At 38.0% G+C, this 26,407-nt stretch overlaps 1 protein-coding gene across 14 annotated transcripts in view; it reads left to right on the top strand.

Moving 5' to 3' along the window:
- Lrrc7 (leucine rich repeat containing 7) overlaps positions 1–26,407 on the top strand; it is a 477,706-nt gene that overhangs the window by 365,360 nt on the left and 85,939 nt on the right. For 11 of the 14 annotated variants that reach the window (XM_052730896.1, XM_052730897.1, XM_052730901.1 and 8 more), the window contains 7 exons: positions 5,930–6,059; positions 8,210–8,325; positions 12,058–12,127; positions 13,745–13,844; positions 16,821–16,945; positions 18,896–19,144; positions 23,650–23,850. In XM_052730896.1, coding sequence (XP_052586856.1) covers positions 5,930–6,059; positions 8,210–8,325; positions 12,058–12,127; positions 13,745–13,844; positions 16,821–16,945; positions 18,896–19,144; positions 23,650–23,850 — 991 coding nt within the window. The remainder of the gene's footprint in view (positions 1–5,929; positions 6,060–8,209; positions 8,326–12,057; positions 12,128–13,744; positions 13,845–16,820; positions 16,946–18,895; positions 19,145–23,649; positions 23,851–26,407) is intronic. The other 3 variants (XM_052730905.1, XM_052730904.1, XM_052730907.1) reach the window with 3 other exon arrangements.

The raw sequence follows: 26,407 nt of genomic DNA, 5'->3' as shown, positions 1-26,407 counted from the left end.
TCTATTTGGTTAGATATTAGAATAGCTACTGCAGCTTGCTTCTTGGGTTCATTTGCTTAGAAAATCTTTTTTCAGTCCTTTACTCTGTAATAATGTCTATCTTTGATATTGAGATGTATTTCTTGTATGGAGGAGAAGGATGAATCCTGTTTTTATATCCATTTTGTTAGGCTGCCTTTTTATTGGGAAATTAAGTCAGTTGATAATGAGAAATACTAATGACCAATGATTGTTAATTCCTGTTATTTTGTTGGTGGTAGTGTGTGTGTGTGTGTGTGTGTGTGCGTGTGTGTGTGTGTGTGTGTGTGTTTCCCTTCTTTTGGTTTTATTGGTGTGAGACTACTTATTTCCTGTGTTTTTATGGATGTAGTTAACCTCCTTGGGTTAGAATTTTCCTTCTAGTACCTTCTGTAGGGATGGATTTGTGGATAAATATTGCTTAAGTTTGACTTTGTCAAGGAATATCTTGTTTTCTCCTTCTATGGTAATTGAAAGTTTTGCTGAACATATTAGTCTTGGCTGGCATCTGTGGTCTCTTAAAGTCTCTAAGACATCTGTCTAGGCCTTTCTGGCTTTTAGAGTCTCCTTTGAGAAGTCAAGTGTAATTTTAATAGGTCTACCTTTATATGTTACTTAGCCTTTTTCCTTTGTAGCTTTTAATATTAATTCGTTGTTCTATATGTTTAGTGTTTTGATCCAATCTATTTGGTATTCTATAAGCTTCTTGTATCTTTATAGGTATGTCCTTCTTAAGGTTATGAAAATTTTCTTCAATGATTTTGTTAAAAATATTTTCTGAAGCCACACAGTGGTGGTGCACACCTTTAATCCCAGCACTCGAGAGGCAGAGGCAGACAGATCTCTGTGAGTTCGAGGCCAGCCTGATCTACAGAATGAGATTCAGGACAGGATCCAAAGCTACATAGAAAAACTCTGTCTCAAAAAACCAAAAAAAAAAAAAAAATTCTGAGCTTTTGAACAAGATTCTTCTCCTCCTTCTATTCTAGGCTTCTTAGGTTTCGTCTTTCCAAAGTGCGCCAGATTTGCTGGATGTTTTAGGTCAGGAATTTTTTAGATTTAACATTTTCTTTGACTAATGTATCAATTTCTTTTATCATATCTTCTATGCCTGAGATTCTCTCTTCTACCTCTTGTAGTTGGTTGGTGATGCTTGCGTCTGTAGTTCCTATTTGCTTACCTAGATTTTTCAACTCTAGGGTTCCCTCAGTTTGTGTTTTCTTTATTGTTCTATTCCCATTTTCAGGTTTTGAACAGTTTTATTTATTTCCTTCTCCTGTTTGTTTATTTTTTTGGCTTTCTTAGTTTTCTTTAAGGAATTTATTCATTTCTTCCCATTGTTTGTTTGTGTTTTCCTGAATTTTTAAGGGATTTATTCATTTTCTCTTTAAGGACCTCTTTCATCATTATCAAGTTGGTTTTAAGTTCATTTTCTTATGCTTCAACTGTGTTGGAATATTCAGTTCTTGTTGTTGTAGGATAGCTGGGCTCTGGTGGGGCTATACTGCCTTGGATGTTGTTGATTGTGCTCTTACACTGACATCTAGGCATCTGGGTTTGGGATGAATATAGGTCTAGGTGCTGATTTTTGAGTTTGTCTTTATTGAATGGGTATTTTGTTCCTTGGTCTCTCTTTCCTCTTTGGTCTTCTGATTTTTGTGGTCTGTATTTCTGGCAGCCAGTGTGATGCACCTGATCAGCAGGTATCTGCCTGTGTAGGGGCTGGGGCATGGCAGTGGAAGTAGGTGGGAAGAAGTGTCAGTGGCTTGGGTTTTTCAGCTCTGAACTGAGTGCGTGGGAGGGTTCTAAGGGCAGGTGGGCCTCTTATCTGTTCTCTATTTTGTCTGCTATTTATACTTCATTTTTATTAATATCAGTGGTAACCTAATAAAATATGGTAACTGATTTTATACAAGAGGCTGTATTAAAACACCTTTAGTGATTTTAACCAGATAATCATTAATAAAACAAGCTACCTTTATATGTTATGGGTTTAAAACTTGGAAATTTCAGAGATCATTGAAAAATAATTATTTGTCCTCACCAGCTCTACTTCATAACCCAAAGATCCCAAATAACTGCCAGGCTTTTAATTCATTCTGTCCATTGCATGGGGTAAAGAATGTTATCTTTTTAATAAAGAAAGACTTCAGTTGCATGATAGCATGGCCCTGTGTAGGGGGAAAAGTACTTTTGCTATTGTATTCTGTCTGAACACACAACACAGAACAGGAATGTTGACTGGAATGCGTGGTCTCTTGCCACACCAAATAGTTCTTCAATTGTTAGAAGACCCAGATTGTGGTGCTACAACTTAACTCAATTAAGACCCATATATCTTTAGTTAGAATCATAAGACACAGATAAGGGCTCAGTCCCACAAGACTGCCCTCCCCCTAGGGATCAATCACAAACCCTGACTAATGACTTATGAACAGGGAGCTCTTGGGATTCACTCCTTGTGTCCAGTGTTTTCACTGTTGTCATGCTTCTTTGTTTGTTATTTTTTGTTTTGTTTTGGTTTGGTTTGGGGGTTTTGTTTGGTTTTGGTTTTGCTTTTTTGGTTTGTTTGTTTTTTTTTTGTTTTTGTTTTTGTTTTTTTGAGTGGCTCAGAGAAATTGGGAAAGGATTGTAAGTTATATTGCAAGGGCACAGATGAACAGCCACATGAGAAGGCTTGCAGGGAAAGATATTTTTAAAGGGACACAGAACCCCAGTGCCTCTCTGCCACACCTCCTTCCAAAAGCTTCATATAGTCAGCAGTTGGAAGCTCTGTGAACCTAACCTTTAGGGGTTTTATTGAGACTTTATTTTGTAAACATGATGGATTATGTCATTGTCCTTTGGTGAACAGCTCAACTTCAGCCTTTCTCCCCTTCTCAGAGGTCAGGGGTGGCTGGACATTCTAACCCTAAAATCACATGATTACCTTTCCCCTCTTCTGAAGCTATGCAAGAATCCTCAGTCATAAGTTTTCTTATTAGTATCCAAAAAGACACTTTGGCTTTGGCCACACAAAGAGTTTTAGGAGCTCTGTGCCAGGAGTTGATTTGCTATCAGAATATCAAATACGTATTTCTCAGCATAAATCACATTATAACTGGGGCCATAAAAGTGATGATGCATTTTGACACTGTGCATGACTTTTCAACAAAAACTCTTTTTTTAGGTCTGTTGTGGAATTAAATACTAAGAAAATGGAAAATAGTAAGTCTAATATTTACTTAGTACATTATGCATTAAGAACATTGAGAATTAAAGGAAGATTTTGACCAATGGGTTTGATACACATGAGCCAACATCTTTTCTTTGCCTCAGTGGATTACTGTCTTTCTAATGAAGTTTGGATCCATTTCTAAAACTTAATTCTTTGTGGCCTCATTGTCATGGCATATCTCTGAGAGTAATCTCAGATAAAGTCCCTTACCAGCATCACGTCTTCTGGATCACTTCTGTGATGTGTGTTACTTTGCCCTCATGAAGAGCCTCTAACAGCCCATCTAAGGTTCTCTAATGGTGTCAACAGTCCTGGGTCAATTATTTCTCCTATAGTTCTACTTGTGTTCTATTCAAATGTTTCAGAGTTATTTTCACCATACACCAGAAGTTTCTGTTGTACTATACTCATGTTTGGGAATGTATATTATGCATATGTCACTACATTTGTAGTGCAAGCCCATATGCTCATACGAAGACCAGGTCAGCTCTGAGTGTCCTTCTTCAGAAGCTGTGCACCATGTTTTTGGAAGCAGGGCCCCTTAATTATCTATAGCTCACCAACGAGGCTAGATTGGTTGGCCATCAGACTTGAGGTGTCCTCCTGTTTCTGCACCACCAGTGCCAGGATTACCAGTGTGCCCCACAATTCCTACTTTTTGATGTGGGTGCCAGGAATTTAACTCAAACCCTCATGCTTGAATGACAAGCAGTTTTCAAACTGAGCCGTCTTCACAGCCCTAGTAGTAGTGTTTTAACAATCAAATAATTTTGCCCAAGTGTCTGCCTACTGCTGCCAGACAAGAAACCAATAGAACCATCTGTTTTGCTATCTATGTGTGAACTTACCACAAAGGCACATGGCTGGTCACAGTGGGACCTCAAAAGTGATGCCTAGTCATCAATCCTGACACTGATCATTATTCACATTGTGATTTTTAGATGGAAGAAACTGTTATGCCCCATGCAGTTAAAAGCAAGTTGCTGAGATTTGAAAGGTGTTGTTGAGGGTCTAGTGTTGTCTCCTGAAGCATGATAGCTTTATAACAAAAACCCTCAAATCGATGGGTGCCTTACTGCCACTCAAAACTGACCTCTGAACACATATATGAAAGAAAGAAATGAGGGTCTCAGTTTACTCTTTAAATTGTTTAACATTGCCTTTAAGTCAGCTAAATACACTGCTGAATTTTTTTCTTTAAAAAAAAAAAACTATAACTCTGTGACTATTTTCTGAGAATATGGCCCCAGGTCCTTGACAGAAACCTTTGGTTCTTGTAAGGCTCATATACCTGTAGGGTCGGGGGCCGTGATGACAATGAACAGAAAGACACCAGCTATCTTCTGAACTCTGGACTGGGTTTGGCTTCCAAACTATACTCAGACTATTAAGCACACTCTACCACTCCTGCCATGCAAGTCTTGGGGACCCACTCTCACTGCCTACTTTGTCTGTGACTTTTCATCCTCAGAGTACAATTTATTCATTTCTTTCCTAGTGTGTCCCTTTGCCTGGGAGGTAAATGAAACAGCTTTGCCTTTAGGGCTATGGTGATCTTTGGACTCTCGCAATCATGCATCTAGTAAAGGATAGAACTGGGACACAAATCTGACTGATTTCAGCTCTGTGCTTCATGTTCTTGCTGGCTAAGTGATAGAAGTGAGGCTCACTGAAGCTAGTGAGTCTTAGTGTGTAAAAGAGGAAGCCAATTCCTCAACCTTACTCCAACTAGTTCATCTTTCCCTCTGCAATGATGGCCTCCTCACCCTTGGAAACCCTTCCTTCTAGCGGTGCGTTAAATATCAGTGGCAGCTTCAGTATTGTTATCACGCTGGACCAGGCCCTCTTTATCTCCAATCTATGACAAAAAGTGATAGAATCATCTTGTTTCCTCATGATAATTTCATAGTGCATTCCCACAATTCCTTTCTAAGGACAGGCTGATATGACTAAGTGTGCAGTGCTGCGGACTGGAACAAACTGAAGAGCTGTGCCCATTTGAAGACAATGTCTCTTATTCCATTTCAAATGCTGATCATGGAAAGGAAACAGCCCATTATTTCAAGAGGCACTGAAATCTAAGTCATTGTGTAAAACTTGGTATATTTTATAATACTGTGTAATTCAAATGGCAGATACTTCCATGTTGGACTTGTCCTGCCTGACAGGTGGGATGATGGAGTCCAACAAGCTGTATTGTCATTGCTTCAGCCCCAGATTTCCTGCTTTGTGTGACTGGGAGAACATTCCTTAGCCTCTGTAAGCCTCAATTTCCTCATCTGCAAGGTGAATTTTAAAGGTAGATATCGTATACAGTTGTTGTGGGGGGGCTATTACTGAGGATCTAACCTCTAAGGTGCTTAGTAAAATCTAGAGCAGTTTACCCCTCATTCTATCTTGTCCTCTGGCCCTCCAATTACAGGTGCTCACTCCAAATCTCCTCCTGTCAATGACATCTAAGTTGTAAACAAACCATCTTTTGTGTTCTCTCAAGTGGTTCAGATAAACGACAAATGCAGCCATGCATGTGATGGTATTTGATCCATTTCACTGTATTTGCTAACTAGATTGACTTATATAGTACTGTCCCATCCTAGTTTAATAATACTTGGTGAATTTGGACATGTGGCTTTTTCAAAACTTTTTCATGTAACCTTTTAGAATATCTAAAACTACTGTGTTTTATCTTCTCAGCTTATCTTTATTAGAAGAATTTGACTGCAGCTGCAATGAGCTGGAATCCCTTCCTTCCACCATTGGCTACCTGCACAGCCTGCGAACCTTAGCAGTTGATGAGAATTTCCTACCAGAGCTGCCCAGAGAAGTGAGAAGCAAGCTTGTTTCTATCAATTAACTTTCAATGACTCTGCTTTGAAATGAAATCCTAACAGTGCAATCGCAGGGTGGATTATAAGTTGAACTGTGAAAATATGTAGGCATTGCCCATTTATATAGATATATACTAATTTCTTTTTTGAGTGGTAAACTCCATACAATGCATTGACTAAATTTTTCATGTAAAGAATAGTAAAAATATGTTAATCAGTGCTAAGGGATGTGATTTCAAATCATTTATTTTGCTTTTAAGAATAGCTATACACAGCACTTAAGATAATTGCATTTCCACTTCTGAAGTAAAAGAATGGGTTTTACTATAAATATGTCTGTGAGGCTTGATGTTTCTTATAACATTATTTTAGTTTCTGGATACATGAAGATGTAGCTGAAAGTTTTCCTGTGTCCTGCCTGGCCTGCAGTCAGGACAAAGCTCTCTCACCCATCGGTCCTGCAGCCGCTTGGACTCAAATAAACACACACAGGCTAATATTATTTTTAAATTATGGCCATGGCAGGTTTCTTGTTTGTAGATGTAACCAATGGTCTTATTAAATAAGAAACACAGAGTCGATTCAGAGAAGAAAGCCAAGAGGTCAGAGCTAAGAGCCTCACCCTTCCTGATTCAGGGATCCTCTTCAGCCAAGAGAGCTCTCCAAAAAAAGGGGGACCTACTTCCTGTGTGTGTCTTTATATAGTCTAGCTGTTCTGCCTTCTCATTGGTTGTAAACCCAAACATGTGACTGCCTCGTCACTGCCTGAATGTACCGCCCTCCAGGTCCTTAAAGGCGTGCGCCACCGCCACCACGCACTTGCTATGGCTCTGATAGCTCTGACCCCCAGGCAACTTTATTTATTAACATACAATTAAAATCACATTTCAGTACAAGTAAAATACCACCACACTTGTTCTCTAGTTTTTATATCTTAAATGAACTCATTTCTATAAATCTACACTTTGCCTCGTGGTTTGTGGCTTACCTGTACTTTTACATCTTGCTTCTCATGGCCGTGGCGGGCAGCGGCTCCTCTGCTCTGTCTTTCTCCTTCCTCTCGATCTGTGGATTTTCTGCCTACCTCTAAGCTGCCTTGCCATAGGCAAAACAGCTTTATTTGTCAACCAATCAGAGCAACATTTTTTCACAGCATACAGAAAGACATTCCCCCATCATGAAGATATTCTCTTTTATTTTTATCTCTAAACTGGATTTTATTTATTAATGTCCAGAAAAAATGTAAAGTGTATTTTCAATCTAAAGCTTTCTACTAAAAATTTCCACAATAATAGAATAGTAATAAATATACCATTATTTTAGAGTCAAAAATTAATAAAAATGGCAAGTACCATGTAATGTGACATAAATCAGGTTTGCTTAAGGAACTGTCAAAAGTACTGCTAAGGCCAGGCAGTGGTGATGCATGCCTTTAATCCTAGCACTCAGGAGGCAGAGGCAGGCAGATCTCTGTGAGTTCAAGGCCAGCCTGGTCTACAGAGTAACTTCTAGGACAGCCAGAACTGCTTCTCACAGAGAAACCTTGTCTTGAAAACTCAAAAAAAAAAAAAGTAATAAACAGTACTGCTGAATATGTGTGCTGCCCTGCTTTAAGCACCGCTATATTAATAATAATGTAAAAAAATAATATGATTTGTGAAAACAACAGTGCTGCCAAGCATTTAAACATTTACATTATTTAAAAAATTATTCTTAATATTTGAAAGAATATGAAATATGTGCTACTGTCATATCTAAAAGCATACATCACTGTAAAGAGCAAGATTATAAAAGTGTAAGTCATAAATACACTACACTACATGTGTCAAGAGACATTAAAATGGTAAAGGAATTTCTAGGGTAAGTTTGGTGGCACACTCCTACTACCTCAGTGCTCAGGAGGATCACCTCAAGTTTAAGGCCAGCCTGACTAGTATTGAGTCTTGGGTTAGCCTGGATTACAATGTGAGACACTGTCTCAAAAAAGGAGAAAGAACCAGTGGCCTAAATTGTTTTATATACTAGAGAAACTAATATGCAATAACCATATTTTGTGGTTTCTTTCCAAAATATACTTTTGTTTATTCTTCAAGAATGACAATAGGCAGCCCAACATTGTAAACCCACTTCCTTTTGCCACCTACAGATTGGCAGCTGTAAGAATGTCACCGTTATGTCTCTACGCTCCAATAAACTAGAATTTCTTCCTGAAGAAATTGGGCAGATGCAGAGGCTGCGAGTCTTAAATCTGAGTGATAACAGGTATGTAAATAATTTTATAAAAGTAAATTATGGAACCAGACATGGCCATGCACATCTTTAATCCCAGAAGCCAGCCTGGTCTACATAGTGACAGGTAAGAATATCACTAACCAGCTCTGAAACAAAGCCCAGGTTAGTCCATTGCAGCAAGGATGGATAATATTTAGTCACATTCAGAGTAAGAGGGAGCAGAAAAAAAAAGGATGAGCCCTCTTCTTATGATGTGTTATATTAGTAGGTGCTAGAAACAAAAATGAAACTACAATTTGCCTTTTTTCCCCATCTTTTCTATTAAAACAACTGTCCTCATAGGAACGGAAAGAGTAGATACTGGTGGCCAATGCTTCTGTCTTGACACAGTGACTACAGAGCAGAGTGCATGAACCCTGTCACTGCAGTTTCTATCAGATGAATGACAGCATGAGTCACTCAGACCTTGCACTGGCGTCATCAGAGACCAGAGTTTACGAAGTCATAAAGAATACTCACAAAGGTTTCCTAATAAGCACAAAAGTTTTCATTTGTTTTTCAGTTTCCTTTAGAAAAAGTAATGCCAATCTAAAAAAAACAAAAACAAAAACAAACAAACAAAAAACACTGTCTTTGTAGTTAAGCAGTGTTCCCACATAAGAAAATAAAGTGCTTTATTAGAAGGTTTGGGGTTATTTTATTCATAAACCAAAGTGGCAATGTGACAGCAATGCTTTATGCATTGAGACCCCATCACGTCCTCCTCTGGTTCGGTGACAGACTGCCAGAAGAGGCAATGCCTTGACTGTCACCTCTGAGAAGGCCTTGGTTAGATCTTTAAATAAGTTCTTGTAAACTGGATGAGGAAGTGTGATCATGGAAACTCCACAGAGACGTGGGCTTCTACTGGCTTCAGTGAAATCACCATAGAAAGATGAATTCTAATAACACCCAGGGGAAGCATCACAAAATTTGTTATTTAAGTGAGGCTGAGTGCTTGTCAACCTGGTAAGAGGATCTTCTTGACAAGCTACAGAAGTCTCTCCTAAATACTCATTTTCCCAAAACATTCTGAATGATGATATGGAAAATAAGCTAACTAAACATCACAAATAACCCATAACAGAAGTTTTGATGTGTTGATGGTCCTTACTAAGCAAATCTAGCAGACTTCAGCATTTACCATGGGTCAGACACATTTATGGAAGCTGAGGAAATATATGAACAAGACATCAGAGACTCACAAAGTCAAAAGTTTAAAATATCTCATCAGAGAAAAAGAATCATACACATCCTGTAGTACAGTAACTACAACATAGCCAAATGAATAGTCCATCAGTGAATCAAGCTGGGGGAGACAATACATAGTGAAATCTGAGGCCAAAGCTAATATTGCCACAGAGAACGAACTGCTTACAGGACGGTAAGTGAGAAGTGCTATCATAAGTAGTGAACCATTGCAATTTTGTGTTTGAAATAATCAACTGGCAGAGTCTGGCACTGTAGCTAGGAACAGTGACTGTTTTGCTCTGTCAGCTACAAGGTTATGCCTTAGCCAAGGCCCTGCTCATCCATCAGAGATCACTGGAGGAGTACAAAGCAACAAGGCCCCTGCTCTCCATCACATTCTTCTTTATGTACAGCACATTAGGACTACATCAAGATGACTCCTCAGGGACATGGATGAACATGACATGAATTTTAGAGGAGTTTCACTGACATAGCACTCAGTGGTAGCTTTTTATTTAACTGTGTATAATATCAAAAATGCTAACCGACCCCATAAATCTTACTTTATACTTTCTGTCATAAGTGAATTTAAACAACTTGTATGGGTATGCCAAGAAAGAAACATGATATAAGTCAATACCTGCTTTGTTTGTGTTCTTATTTATGTTTTACAAATATTAATTAGTTCATAAGATTTAGGTAGTCTCCCTAAGAACTCTACATATACCCTTAACATTTACACTGGTGGTCAACCTCTTTTCATATTTACTAAATTATTTGAAAGTGCCTGATTAATTTTGGACATAAATTAAGTCCTTATTAATCATTATAACATTTTGCACTTCCTTTCTAAAAGTGCATTTTTCAGGTAGCTAATAAGATTCCAATATATAAAAGACTTACAGAAATTTTCATTACAAGTTATGTGTAGAATGTATGTTCAGAGATAAGCCTGCTGAGGTTGTCATTGTGAAGCTCGGAGGGTGATGGTAACCAGGGTGCCTAGAATGTGCAGATCACACACTGGCTCAAAAACATCAAGAGCACTCTGAGGCAGGCATTCGTCAGTTTGGATTTCCAAAGGCAGAAGCCATATTTTTACTGAATGCTACAGCTGAGGCCAAACTTCACATGTCTCCAAAACACTATTTTAAAGATTCCTTCTTGTAATGCCTACTGTGCAATGTGCAAGGGATGAAAGAAGAAAACACAATTTCTGGAGATTAGCATCACTTTGGAAACTATGAAGTGATTTAGATGTAAGACATCATGGCCCTTGTCCTTTTGGAAACTACAGTTTTTTGTTTTTTTTTTTTTTTTTTTTGGTTTTTCAAGACAGGGTTTCTCTGTGTAGCTTTGCGCCTTTCCTGGAACTCACTTGGTAGCCCAGGCTGGCCTCGAACTCACAGCGATCCACCTGGCTCTGCCTCCCGAGTGCTGGGATTAAAGGCGTGCGCCACCACCGCCCGGCGGAAACTACAGTTTTATGAGGATATCAAATAATAAACAAATAACCACAAAAATAGTCACATATAAAAGCTGTGAAATATTCTGTGCAGGCAAGTGCAAAGCACTCTGAGACTAGACTGGGTGAAGGAACTTAGGTGGGATCCAGGAAAACCTTTTATATGAGAAAATGGGATTTAAGCACTGAAGAACTGTGGGATTTAATAAAGTGAAGCATAGGAGGAAGAATATTCCAGAAGGGGCCAAGCTGAAATTTCTCCTGGGTTGTTAGAGCATCATTGTACACTCCAGCTATGAGGAAAAGGGGATCAATGCTGTGATGTGAGAACAGATTTAGGGGTTTTAAGATTTTATTTTTATTTTTTATTTATGTATGTGTGTGTGTATCAGTGGGAGCAGCCTTGGGGTACATACTGGGGTTTTAATAGTGTGTGTGTGTGTGTGTGTGTGTGTGTGTGTGTGTGTGTGTGTGTGTGTGTGAAATGTGTGAAGATCTACTGAAGTTGGAGTTAAAAGCAGTTGTGAGCTGCCTGGTGTGAGGGCTGTGAACTGAACTCATGTCCTAGGAAGAGCAACAAGATCTCTTAACTGCCATCTGACTAGTACTGGGATGCACACTGTAGATCCTGACCATGGGTACTAGCAGGATTTTTATTTTATTTAAATACTACGGGAAGCATTCAAAAGATTAGAAAGATTTTTGTTGTTTTGGGCCTGGGAGAGGGCTCAACAGATAAAGGCACTTGCCTCCAATCCTGATGACCTGTTTGATCCCCAGGACCTACATGGTGGAAGGAGAGAAAAAACTTCCAGAATTATTCTCTGACTTCCACATGCTCACATGCACAGCAACACTGCACACACACACACACACACACACACACACACACACACACACACACACTAACAAATAAGAAAGGGAGATTTTCATTCTTTTAAGATTGTCTAGGCATTCAAGAGAAAGGATTGACGAGAGCAATGAATCAACACAGCAGTGTGTGTAAACGTCTTGGAGTGAGCTTTGCTATCTGTAGCCATGCTATGAGACATCTCTTGTCTCTGCAGGTTGAAGAATTTACCCTTCTCATTCACCAAACTCAAAGAGCTTGCAGCATTGTGGCTTTCTGACAATCAGGTAAAAAACTTTTATGCTCTGAGTTATCATGTTCCTAAGATGAAGTGTAATTGAAACTTTAGGTTACTGAGTCCCAGTAGATAGACTTGACAAATATTATAAAATATAGATTCTTATGCTTGGATGAGGTTTTTTGCACAAAAGTTGTATCACACACTGTGTAGGTGAAACAGTGCCATGGTCTCCATGCTCGTCAAATACCTCTGTTCCATACCTACTTCATTGTCAGAGATCCAACACATAAATGATGATTTGTATGGCTTTTCAGCTCCTGGCAGTACACACATCCTTAGAGGACACACTTTAATTATAGCTCTGAAGGTAAAAACTGAAAAGCCATTACCACAATCCCCACAACGGGGAATTACAAGCCGCTATCTCCCTTTTTCCTCACTGTTTTTAATTATGATCAACTTAATTCTAAAACTTTATTCAATATCTTTGCTGATATAGTGATAGCTACCTTCAGTATTTTTGTGGTTATCTTGATATTTTTATATACTCATGAAAATAAATTATAATGGAATCAGGGGTTGCATGTTAATGAATAATTTTATTAACTGGAAAATAACAGGAAACAGATACACATGCTTTGCCTCAAAAGCTTATGTGGGTCATTTCAGCAGAATTTACTACTAATCATTTTTCTTGTGTTCCTAAATCTTTGAAACCCCTACCCCAAAATATGAATGGTCATATAAAAACAATGCACCTTCAGTTCAATATATCAATATTCCCTGGCCATTAAGTTTCTATTTCTAGTTACTTGGGTACTTTTATTACAAATTAAAAATGACTCCTACAAATTTAAGGTACAAGCATAAGAGTGTTAGTGTTTCTTCAGGTAATCGTGGCCCTTGCTTCCATCTGCTGGTCAAAAGTTGGATTGCCATTCAAGCTCCTATGGACACCTCCATAGCGCTGCTGTATCCTTACAGACGGTCATTTCCAGAGTCTGTAAATTCTGCTGCTGAGGTGGCAGCCTTACATTGTAAAAATTTCTTAACATCACAACTATTATCCTGGTGGAAGAATATCCAGAAAAGTTACTGCACCATTTAACTTGAATTGTGGCAATGTTTCTAGACAGCTTCATGAAACCCTTGCTTCTTCCCTATTAATAAATGATATTTACACTATTCTTATGAAAATAATACCTGAGTTCTAAAAGCCTTCAAAAATAGTATTTCTAATATCAAATTGATGATGGACAATAAAATACAGCAAAAATATCAGATATGTACACAGATTTTATTCATATGTGGGCTGTGCCTTGTTCAGTGTGAGCAGTGCAGGCACCACATGTCTGTCTAGACCACAACTTGTGAGAAGAAATGCATGTCCAGGACTACACCACTCACTCACTCTTGAAGTTGAACACACTCTTGCCTCCTCAAGATTAGAACTGAAGTGCACAGTGAAGTAGGTTTTGTAAGTTTTTTAAGAGTATACTAAAGAAGAACAAACATTACAAAAACCTTGAAATCTGGAAAGACTCTCAGCAATATTCATGGCATGTCATCTTATCCATTCATCTCTCAGAGGTCAGACTACTAGCTATTTCCTTATGTAAAATTTGACTAATTTGTTTATCTAACTGGTGCTTGTTGCTTCCAGTCCAAGGCCCTTATCCCTCTACAAACAGAAGCCCACCCAGAAACCAAGCAAAGGGTACTGACCAACTACATGTTTCCCCAGCAACCCCGTGGTGATGAAGGTAGGTTGTCAGCAAATGCATTCTTTAATCTTTAATGGTGTTGTAGATAAAAATAATTTTTTAATTCTAATCTCTGTCCAGAAATCATGATTCACAGGTGGTAAAAGAAAACTCCATAGCATATCATGTGGGAGTTTGAGTCTCAGTTCTGTAATATTTTAAGTAAGGTTCCAAAAGCAAGGCTCCTCCAGGAGATAGCTCATTTTGCAAAGTGCTTGCCATGCAAACATGAGAACCTGAGTTCAGTCCCCAACATCAATGTAAAAATCCCAGTATGGGGACACATAACCTGTAATCCCAGTGCTGGGGAGCAGAGACAGGGGCATGCCTTGTGCTTGCTGTTCAGCCAGCATAGCCTAATTGGTAAGCCTTAGTTCCAAATGAGAGATCCTTTCTCAAAAATTAAGGTAGAGATCAAATGAAGAAGACACCTAACGTTAATCTCTGGCCTTCACTTGCATGTGCACACACATGTAACCAAACACACATGAACATACAGGTGTAAACATTCACACACCCACCACCACCACCACCACCACCCCAAAGAGAAACGTCTTCCTCCTTATAGCTTACATGAGAATAATGTAAACACTCTAGAGTGACTTCTTCTGTAAGGGTTAGACTCCAGGGTGTGGGACCTGGTCATCAAATGCAACTGGCAGCAAAAAAAAAGAGGATTCAGGGCCCAAGAAGGACTGGCTGGAGAGGGTCTTCTCTTGGGCTCTTGTTACACAGCATATTTTAAAGATCAGGACAGTAATCTTGGACCACCACATGTGAGTTAGTCATAGGACTTGACCTACAATAATGATGTTTTCATCTTTCCATTGAGATTCCCTAAGCAATGTCAGCAACAATGATTAAAAAAACACTTTTTAAAAACCTAAACCTGTTACAATAAAGCTTCTAGCCTTTGATTGATTGCACTATTATACCAAAAAGGGTTGCCTTTTCCTGTTTAAAACAGCACTGGCTGACATGTGTTCTCTACTGTCACACAGAATCATGGTGGTTCTTATGACAACAAACCCACTCTAACACAGTCACAGATAAACCCACCCTGTCTGAGACCGGCTTGAGAAATGAACCATTTGCTATGTATTCCTCCTTTTCAAAAATAATAATAGATGGCTTTAGCCTTTGACTTGCAGATGTAAATGAGCCACTGGGGAATACATAAGGATACTTTTATTCAAATTTTGACTTGCATAAATAGAAAAGGGGAAGATTGTTTTGAAATATAATTCTCACATATGAATAAATTGATCTTTTGGGTTTATGCAAGAAAGGCCACCACATTTTTGTATCATAAAGAACCAAGTAAGGACTGTTCTATTAACCTGAATTTATTTTCTCTTCTCCACAACATCTCTGGGTTTGAAAATAACATAAAGAAAAGATGAAAAGTAACCCAGATCCACAAGCCATCCCTGAACTCTAGTGTGTCACCTAAACCTATAAGATGAATTGCTAAATGGCCTTATTAATAAAAAACCTGGAGCCAGATACTGGGGTGAAAGCCGAGAGATCAGAGGACCAGAACAAGCCACAGCCACAAGTTCTTACCCTAGGAAATCCTACCTCCTGTATACTCACACCTCTATGCCTTTCTGTCCCTGCCCTCTCACTTCCTCTCTCCACCCAGCTACATCACTCCCTCTTTCTGCCCAGCTCTATCACTTCCTGTCTGTCTGTACAGACCTCCAGACCTCTATGGTTAACTAGTTCTGGGAATAAAGGTGTGTACCACCATGCCTGGCTCTGTTCCCAGTGTGGCCTTGAACTCACAGAGATCCAGACAGATCTCTGCCTCCTGAATACTAGGATTAAAGGGCGTATGCTACCACTGCCTGACCTCTATGTTTACTATAGTGGCTGGCTTTTTTCTCTGATCCTTAGATAAGCTTTATTGGGGTACACAAACAAAATATCACCACATAAACCCCTGGTCAGTTCCCAGTGTGAGGTCAGCAGTCATGTGACCTGAGATGTGAAAGTGTTTGCCTTTGCTTTTTTGAATTTTCTGTTTGGTTTTCTGTTGAGGATAGAAAATTTGCTGTAATAATTGAAAAATAATTCTTGAACTTCAACCCAGTCAGCCAACTTCTGTTTGTTGAAAAAAAGATAATAAATGAATTTTAAGAATCCAGTAAGACAGAGAAATATGTGACAGAGGAAAACTCTTTGGAAAAGGACCTACCCTCAACTGAGCTCTTACTATTGAGTATTCATGCAGCTTTCACTATTACTTTACAAAGGAAACTTTACCATTAGATACATTTTGATGTAAATTAGAGATTTATAAATCATATTCCCTGTTTATTTGAGGCACATTTAAATGAATTGAAGCCATGGTGTTAAAACTGAATTCTCTATGTGTTCTCTGTCTTAAAAATGAGGTTACTCCAATCACGTACACCTCCCACTTGCATACAAAGAACCAACAAGAACATCAGATTACTGGGTGATTTGCTGAAAAATCATTGCTGTGTAATATCTTGCTTGGTTTCAATGTGATGCAGGCTCTGTAGTCACCCCAACATGGGGTAGGACATAGGACCTGAGAGACCTGGGGCAGATATGACAGCTCTGCCCACTTCTTCATAACAAAGATGATGCCAATGTGTCTCCTCCACTGCTGTGAGGCTTAGAGACTGGAATGCTCCATCCAAGTCTCCAGCTGTTACTGTTAGCCCAGGGGAGCCCATTCCTAGGCTAGGAAACTTCCTGATCCTCATGACTAACAGTAAAATGCACAAGCCATAAGAAACACTAAGAGGAATGTTCTGCTTTCCACTTCCTGTCCTTCCTGCCCTCTCCTTCCTTTTCCTCAATATCTTTTCCCGGCCCTTTTAAATGTATTTATTGTATTCATTGGTGGTGCTTGCTGTCTCTTTTCGCATAATATATTAAACTTTATTAAATCCTTCATGTATATAAAAGAAAAGAAAAGCATTAATACTTTGGACTCCATAGATTTCCAGTCAGACAGCGACAGCTTCAACCCCACCCTGTGGGAAGAGCAGAGACAACAGCGCATGACTGTTGCCTTTGAATTTGAGGATAAAAAAGAAGATGACGAAAGTGCTGGGAAAGTTAAGGTGAACTTTTGGTCTTTGTTTCTCTTATTGTTCTGTCTGTCCATTGTTATTATTCAGACAGAGGAGGGATTCATTAAGTGACCTCTCTGGAAGGTCACAGTCATTTTCTATTCTCATGAAGATGCCCCAATCTAGAGGGCCAGTGTTCGGGCAGCATTGGTGTGATTCAGAATGAGACGAAAGTCCCAGTTCTGACTGAGCAAGTCTGATTTGCACTCCCTTCCACAATCCCCAGTATAACAACATGCGAGAGATTCAAGCTGAAGTGGGGAGAAAGTCTAGGTAATGAACCTCACCTAAGTCTTCTTTCTTCTGTAACACTCTGCAATAATCCTTTTGGTTACTGGGCCAGGCCCCATGCAGACAGTACCAGCCAAAATACACATTTGTAGAAGACAAGCTGATTGGCATGCTCCAGTGGCATTGCATCCCTGAAGTCTTCCACATGACTGGGGCATTTGAAAAGAACTTTTGTTTCTTTTAGTTTGAGTTTTAAAAGGAGGTGAGTGTCCAACAACAAGTGAAGATCTTTAGACAAAACAACTTCTTTATTTTAACTGTATTTTTAAGAAATCTTTTATTGTGACTAACCTGAATGAAGAAACAAGGTTAAACATTTAAACCTATATTGTTTCATAATTTAAATTTTTAAATATCAGAATTGGCTGAGATTTCATTAACACTTTATTTTTCATGTTATGTCATGATGGCATCTTGAATCTCTCATTAATTTTTGTATTATTTGTGCAATTTTTCAAAAACATCGTGAATACTAACAGCTTTCACTTGTAATGACTAATGATCTAAGAAACTATATGTGCATCTTATTAATAAATCAAGATTATGTGATGTGTTCCCTGTCCCCACCTTACCACATTTTCTAAATGTTACTTCTTAAACCATTATTCATGATGACTGTGTCATTATAGAAAACTCAAAATGGAATTATAAATCCAAAATGACATACATCCTTTAAAATTTTTTGGTTGAAGAAACATTTATGGATGATTGATTATTGCTGTCTTACGACCAAAGAGACATGTTTAAAAATTTGTGAATTCTTAGAAAATAATTATGCTAAATTTGATACAAACTTTTAAAACAATTCAGTTTCCCTCTTCAAGGATTTTGTGTTAAATCAAGATCCAATGGGCGATGCATTCTGTGTTGGACTCTTGATTCATTTTTATATTTCATTGAATTGTCAAAATAACTACATGCTTCCTCTTAAAAATACATAATCAAGGATCAAAAGAAAATACATTTAATATGTTCCATAGATGTGTTGATAAAATCATGAAATATAGAAATGGAAACAATAATTTAAAAACCCTGCTTGTGTGCTCTGTGATTAGTATGTCTATGCTCATAATGGGTTCCATATGCTTTAGAGTGGTTTGATTTTTCTCTGCATTTATTTACATTCACTTTATTTGTATTTTGGTAAAACAATGTTTTAACAAAATATCAAAATACTTGGCTTTGACTAATTTGACTGTTTCGATGCCATTGGCTATCAGACAAATTAGAGAAGAAACACTTGTAAGTACATCATCATGGGAAGATGATGAATGGAACACCCTGGGATCTTACCAGCTCATGCTCTTCTGGTTCATTACATGTACATTAAAATTAGAGCCATTTTAATTTTAATTGACCTGAAATTTAAAAAGGAACCATGGGCCTATGCCATCAGCTTTCAATGGGACAAGAATATAAAGTCCTGCTTGGAGTGTGTACAGTGAGTGTGAATGCTGAATTGTGTGAGGAGGTTGCCACCCATAGCTTCATGTTATGCTGTTTTATTACATGGAGTTAAAATTCATTGTTTTAAATGCATTGCCCAGAATGAGAAAAAAAAAAACTACCCAAGGGTAGAAAATGATCAAGTGAACGTGTTGCTGCAGTGCTCCTGTTTCTCCCAGAAAATGGAGATTCCTTCTCCCACAGGCTCTCTCCTGCCAAGCCCCCTGGGACAGGGGCCAGCGTGGGATTACTCTCCAACCTGCCAGGCTGTCTGGCGATTGCTGCACACCATGGGCCAGGTGTGATCAGCAGATCCAAGATATGCCCGTCCCCCAGAGTGACCCCCAGCTGGCATGGGGTTGTATAAGTGGCCTCCAGCAGGAGCGGAGCATGTGTGCTCCATTGCCAGTGGCAGCACAGTCCACCACTCTTCCCTCTCTAAGTGGCAGACAGGTAGGCCTAGGTGTTTGGGGTAGGAGAAGCCCGTTAGAGGCTCCCTTGGAACAGTGCTTTATGGGGTATGTGCTGCATGATTAGGGGTGAGAACTGTTGATCGCAGAGCAGCCTTGCCAGTGTCTGAATCCAATTTATCTTCATGATTATTGACACTGGCAAAGGGTGGGGAAGCCTGAGTCAGAGTGTGGGGACATCAATTGAAGGTGCCTTTCTGTGGGGTGTCTGGCATGGCTTTTAAGCTGGGGCTTTGCTTTTGTTTACTCTTCTTTGGTTCTTTCTTTAATGTGTGGGGGATACTGCCCGTTGTGCAGAATGCTGACCAGACTTTGGAAGTGATTGGAATTGTCCTGTGAATAAGCACGCTTCTCAGGGTCAGCTTGAGGGAGACTAGACAAACCTAACTTGAAAACACCAGAAGTTGAAATTGAGATTTGCTGGGAATGGACTCTGAGCAAACAGAGACTTCTGTTCAAAAGCAGCAACATCCCTTAATTTGAAGATTTAAATTATATGAATTCCTGTAAGAGAAGATGGGGTTGGGAGTCATGACAGAGAGGAATTCTCTTTCTCAGAGCTGGGTGTCTAAGAAGATAAATGATAGGAGGAAAAATATAAATGAACACTGTGTTTTTATAAACGTTGTCACCCACATGTAATGGACTAGATTCTCATTCTGTGTCTTATATTCTTTCCACAATATAAGACAAGCTGAGAATGCACCTTCCTGACTAAAACTGCCCTGTTTCCTTTTTTTTGTAAAATATCCCCATTAATTTCTAGAATAATATGATATTTAATAATCACTGCAAAACTCTATTGTTTCTCTTACTGGAATTTACAATCAAATTCAAATTTAATGATTATGTAAAGTATATTATATTATATATGCATATAATATAATATATGAGAAACAGTTCTGTCTGAATCCAAGACACCATTTCTGAATGCCCACACTGTTATAAGTAATTCTTTCTTTACTGGACTTTCGGGGTCTCTAATGCCTTGAAGCTGCTGTTTGCATTTGTTGTGTTTTATTTAGCTATTAAGAGTCTTGTGATGCATTTTACTTCCCAGAATTAAAAAAATTTATTTTAGTAAAAGTCTTGTATTCTAATACAATGTAAGTGTAACATGAGCAAATACTTTATAGTGAGTGACAAATTTAACACTATTATTAGAATGAATTTTGTAGATTTGCCCACCTCTATGTGTCAAAAATTCACTTATGTTTTATGTAATATTAGGATGGGGAATGTTTCTAGCATAGGTGTTTACAAATAAGGAAACTGCTTTTAGATATAAATGTCACTGAACTAGTAATATAACTCTTTATGACCATGTTGGCCCACTTCTGAAATACTGAAGGCAGGAACTGAGAAGGAAGGGCATCAGTATGTCTGCACAGAGCTTAAAATGGAATTGGGTTATAAAACACAGCTTCACTTTGAAAGAAATTATAAATTAAAGTTACTTAGCTTTATTTTTAAATTGAAATTAACTTATTATTTAACTGTAAATTTTCACATTTTAGTTTTACAGCACCTTTTCCACAAGGTTACACAATTCTATGTCATAGTATACCAGAGAATATCTCCTAACTAAGCAACAGTGGTGTTATGTAAACCTTAGAATCAGAAGACTTAAGCTTTAACGTGGCTGCAGAGAAAAGTTAAGCAGTCTCACCCCAATACACCTTCTGTAAAGTGTCAACAGCTGCTTTATGAAATTTAAACATATAATTACAAATTAATGACATTCTAAAACATATAATATTTATCATTCCATATATATGGTAATTTATATTCAAACCTACAGGAATAGTTGCAAATATTATTGCAATATTATATGGCTAATCAAAAATAAATTAAATATACCTATAAAACATTCAATGGAATGCCTGGAATTTGGTGAACACTGAATAACTGCTGCTATATACAACCTGAAAGACTCAGCATGTAGTTAGACATGTGGGGCACAGTTTAAATTACCAAAAGAATCCAGAGCTTTTACATAAACAAGCAAAGTCTGATATTAGAAACAATGTTGAGCTGGGTGTGGTAGCATTCACTTTGATCCCAGTAAGAAGGCTGAAGCAGGAGGATTGAGAGCACCAGGCCAACCTGACTTACAAACTGAAGTTGTAAATAAAGGCAAGTACATGAAAAAGTCATTAGATTTCCATTGTTCATAAACAGAAGCAACAGATTAGGTGTCAGTGTCTACTTAGAGGTAGACCTGTAACTTGTATTTGTGCTTCATGATCCCAAGTCCAAAGTTCTGTGAGAAGAATAGTGAATGGAGGCAAAGTGCTTATTTTCTAGATGAAACAAATTCAAGTTTAGTGATTCCTAAAGATTCCCAAATTTGGGGAAGAGCCACTTTAAGGGAAAAAATATAATATGGCCCATATAAATAAATAATTAAACAGTCACCATCCCATAACCTTGAAAGTGACAGTCAAATAGTTTAAGCTTTGTGACAGATCTTCTTCTCATTTAAATATTTCCACAGCAGCAGAATAACCAAACATACTCTGATGATGTGAGCAAAACACCATATCAAGTTGCTTTTAAAATGACCAGAAAGCATCCACACCACACCTGTGACAATGTAAACCATGCAGGGTGAAGATGCATGGAGCTTAGGGAAGAGCAAAGCACATGTCCTACCTCAGATCATAAGAGCATGTCACTGCTGAGGACAACCGAGTTGAAAAGAATTTTCCTTTAGTGCCTTACTTCAGATTCTGTTTTACAATCTACCAATGGCTGTTAAAAGAAAAACAATAGTTTCAGTTGGCAAGATGAATAGTCCATTCTACAATTCACAGTTTATGAAATGTAGATTTGTAGTTTTTAACTTTTAGCCCCCTGATATTAAATATATTTAAACAAGTTCAACACTGTAGTTTAAAAATAGATATAATTCAGAGCTAATGTTTCTTACATGGAGTTAAAGAGCAGATTCATGAGTACCTACATCCCAGTGTACTCTATTGTTCAGTGTTTACTGAAGAATGCACTATAAACTAACCTCCTGGAACATATCAGTATTAAATGCACTTTTTCCTGTGAAACCTAATTTTACCTTGGGTTCTTACAGCCTTCCTTAACCCTATTTATTTATTTGTTCTATTCTCATTTATTTGAGGACATAAAAAAAATAAATTACAATTACCCTAGTTAAACAAAAGCTGGTTTTTCTCTGCATTCTAACTATGTATTGAAAAATAATTTTATGTTTTTAATGTCAAAAGAACATTAGAAAATACAAAGTAACATCCAATCCTGTTACTTCTTTAGGATAACAAGCCACAGGGAATCCTAAGAGTAACACCATTGGTGAATTTGCTAAACCAGCAGATTAGCAAAAGTGTTTGAGTCCTTCATGCTCTCCAGCATGCCATTGGCCAGATGGGGCTCCCTTCTGGCTGCCTTCCTCTGTTCCCACCCTCTTCCTCCTGCATTCTCTCCCACCTCTTCTGCTCCTCCACCCTCACACACATGCTTTCCACAATACATACTATAACCACTTAAGCCATTCCATTTTAAAAAGTTGATTCTACTCAGATTCAAAATGACATGGTTGTTGGCACAAGTCAAATCGGGCACATCTATCTCTTTTTGTAAGTTCCTTCCATCAGCATGAATAGCTTGTATTGAATCTTTTTTAAATACCTAATAATGAATACTCTCATGGTAGAATATTCTACATAAATGAATTCAGTACTAAGAAGAGTCCTTCCGATGTGTTCTTGAAAATTAGATTAACACCTGCAAATGAGTTTAAAGCTGGAAAAAATATCTGGAAAATATTAGCCAAATCATGTACATTTACCTAAAACATAATAGAAAATAGTGACTTTTTATTTATCTTAATATAAGCTATTACTCAAGAAGCATATGACCTTATTAGTATAAAAAACAAGTGTGAAAGCCACCTCAAAGATTTTTTTCTGAAGTATTAAAAAATATAAGCCACCCTACTTTTTGATGCTGTGTGCTAGTTATAAATCTGGGCTAATACATGTTTGGCTTTTCCAATGCTTAACTCTACTTGTAAATCTTCTGAGGTCTCCTCCCTCCCAATACCTGCACTGAACTCCAAAGACATTCTCACTATAAAAATTATTAAATTTTAAAATTATTAAATACCAAAGATAGGAAACTTCTAAGATGTAATGAAGCTGGTAATATATTATTCCATTTTCTAACATTAGCAGTCACTTAAGAGTCTTATTTACTGCTATTTCACTCATCTAAAGATAGAATATAATCTAAAAAAAAATGCTGATGATGTAGAAAAGGTGTGATGGAGTCGGACCAGCCCCACAAGGTTGAATAGAAGTCAAGCCCCACTCCTCACATCAACAGCAGTTCCCTGGGCAGCTCAACACTCACTGTACTGCATTTGTTTTTTATGAAGCTTGTACCATGGAGTAGCTTGGTGAATATGCTTTCTGAAGTCATTTTTATGTTAAATTTCTTTTTATAAACTTCTAGGTTGAAATAAACCTAAAACGATATCCAACTCCTTACCCAGAGGATTTAAAGAATATGGTAAAATCTGTTCAAAATCTGGTGGGTAAGCCAAGCCATGGAGTGCGTGTTGAGAACTCAAATCCAACAGCTAACACGGAGCAAACTGTGAAAGAAAAGTTTGAACACAAGTGGCCGGTGGCCCCAAAGGAGATTACAGTGGAGGTATTTGGAGGTTATTGGTAACTGACAGTGTGGTTTGATTTTTAGACTTCTGGGTGATGATGTTTCTTCTGAGTAGATCGCTTTAAAAAGCAAATTACACATTATTTCCTCAAATAAAAATGACTCTTTTTTTTTTTTAGATATGAGGGTTACATCTAGTAAGTCAAAGATAGGTACCTCCCTCATGGCCAAAATGATTACTATGTCTTTAATGCATACAGTGACTCATAAGCTACCGAGGCTAGCTAGGAATGTGTTATACCCATAAAAATGTTGCCATCCCAAATCTTATCTGATCATTTGCTGGGGAAACTAATGGAGCTTTTTCATTCAGACAATCACAGTAAAATTCGTACTAAGTTTAGCATGAAAAAAAAATTTTTAATGTTTTTGTGTTTGAGCTTCAGATTAAAAAAAAACAAAAACAAAAACTCAGGCTTGTAGGATCTGACTATGAGAAGCTTGCTTCCTATGTTTGAGAATAAGCTACAAACTTAGTCTTGTTGATTTGTATGGTCTGAAAAGAATTCAACTACATTATGCCACCTCAACTATCTCATCAATTCTTCAACTAATTAGCTGCATCTTTTACTTTCACTAGAAACACAGTTGGAGTGATCATGTCTGGTCCATATTCTCTAAAATCTAGATTGACAAAACTCTTTTACAAATCTGCATTTCAAATAATCTATTTGTGGTATTTGAACACCAGCTGTATATGTAGCACTGTGTTGAACACTGTGAGAGGAATAAAATAAATGAAAATGTGTCCTGGGTTCCCAAGCGATTCAAAGCTAAGCTGGAAAAATACATGAAGTGATCACATGATTTCTTGTTCTAAATTGGGCCTGAAACATATATTAAAGATGGCATTATTCCCTTAAAATAGGAATCAGTGGAGGACATTACAAACAGAGAGAAGACCTTGAGCAAAAAACAGCCATAGACACTTGGGAGGCTGAAACAGGAGGATGGCTGGGCATTCAAGGCCAGCCTAGGACACAAAGTGAAACCCTGTTGTAAAACCAAAACAAAGCAAAACCAGTTATAGGTTGCAAATGCACCTGAAAGAGGAGGACACTTTCACACCTGGAGTTTTAGAGGGCACACCAGCACACCTGAAGAAGTACATCTCAGCCTAGTTTTCTTTCCTTTGCCTTATTATTATCTCTGTGCTCCCTTTTCCCCATGATACCACACTCCCATCTAAGATACTAAAATAGTACACAGGACTGGAAGAAATATTTAGTAAGGGCACACTAAATACACACACACACACACACACACACACACACACACACACACACACACACACTTTGTATTTAAACTTCATGGAATCACATCTTATCTTTTGTAGCAATGTGGTATGAAAACCTAAAAGTGAGTAAATTCAGTACAAATATAAGAAGATTCTATAATTGCTTAATTTGGAAATTTGATATGTAAAAAGGGAGAAAATTATCTGTGGTCACAAATTTAATAATAACCCCATGGTATATAAAATACAGCTAAAGTCTCCCATAAAGAGTCTCCATATAAAGAACACGCCAAAAATAATACATCCAAAATTAAATTTTACATTTCTTCCCCAGACTTGTTCCCACTTCTGCCCTAACCTTAATCTGATTTCACAACATTATCTACCAGCTCTTTGAGGCTGGAAATTGGGGTAATAATTCCTTCTTTCTATTCACTCTTTCCTTTCCAAATAGTTTCCCAAACCTTCATATTTCCACCTGTGTTTCCTCAAGTCCATAACTCTGTCAGCATTGCTACAAAGCCATTGTCTCCTTGCTTCACATTGTCCCCTGCCTCCTTGTTGCCTTGGCAACGCTTTTCCTAAAAAGAGTGCAAATCGAATCGTTTCCTTGGCAATAGCTTCTTAGTGCTGGGAGAAAAGCCCGAGGTTCTTCATTAGCTGGAGAGGATACAGTGGAAGCTGACTTCCAACTTCATGTTCACTGTGTGACTTGTCCCATCCCTTTCTTAGGCTTCTTCAATCTTCTGACGTGATCTCTGTAAAAAGAAATTCCACTGGAGATTTCAATATTTCCTCTGAAATCGAGTCTCTGTATCTTCTTTTCCTTTTAGCTGACTGCAGACAGTCATCATCCTCTTGAATACAACCAAATTAAGGGCCACACTGAACTTTATTCAGTGTTCTGATTTAAGTAGTGTGGACAACCAAGTGTCTTACTAATCATGAAAACAGCATTTATTATATATTTTTCATTTTTGTTTTTGATACAGGTTTCAATATTTTGATATTAGCACAGACTGGCCACAGACTCAAGACCTTGCTGCCTCTGCCTCCTGAGGACTGGGGTTGCAAACCTGTACAACCATGTCTGATGGTATGTGTAGACTGTGCAGTAGAGAATTACACATAATAGAATCAGCTAGGTGATTTAGTGCCTTAACCAAGGGAGAAAAATGAAGAATTGAGGTAATCAAGACTGAAAAAAGTAAAAGAGAGAGGCAATACAAGGTACCAGTATGATTGTGCACTTGGAAAGTAAGGGCAGGAGGATTAGGAGTTCAAGATCATCCTTGGCTA

Source organism: Peromyscus californicus, unplaced genomic scaffold, assembly GCF_007827085.1.
Source record: "Peromyscus californicus insignis strain IS unplaced genomic scaffold, ASM782708v3 Scaffold_9__1_contigs__length_137607984, whole genome shotgun sequence".
Lineage (NCBI taxonomy): Eukaryota > Metazoa > Chordata > Mammalia > Rodentia > Cricetidae > Peromyscus > Peromyscus californicus.
This window is presented reverse-complemented; position numbering and strand designations above follow the sequence as displayed.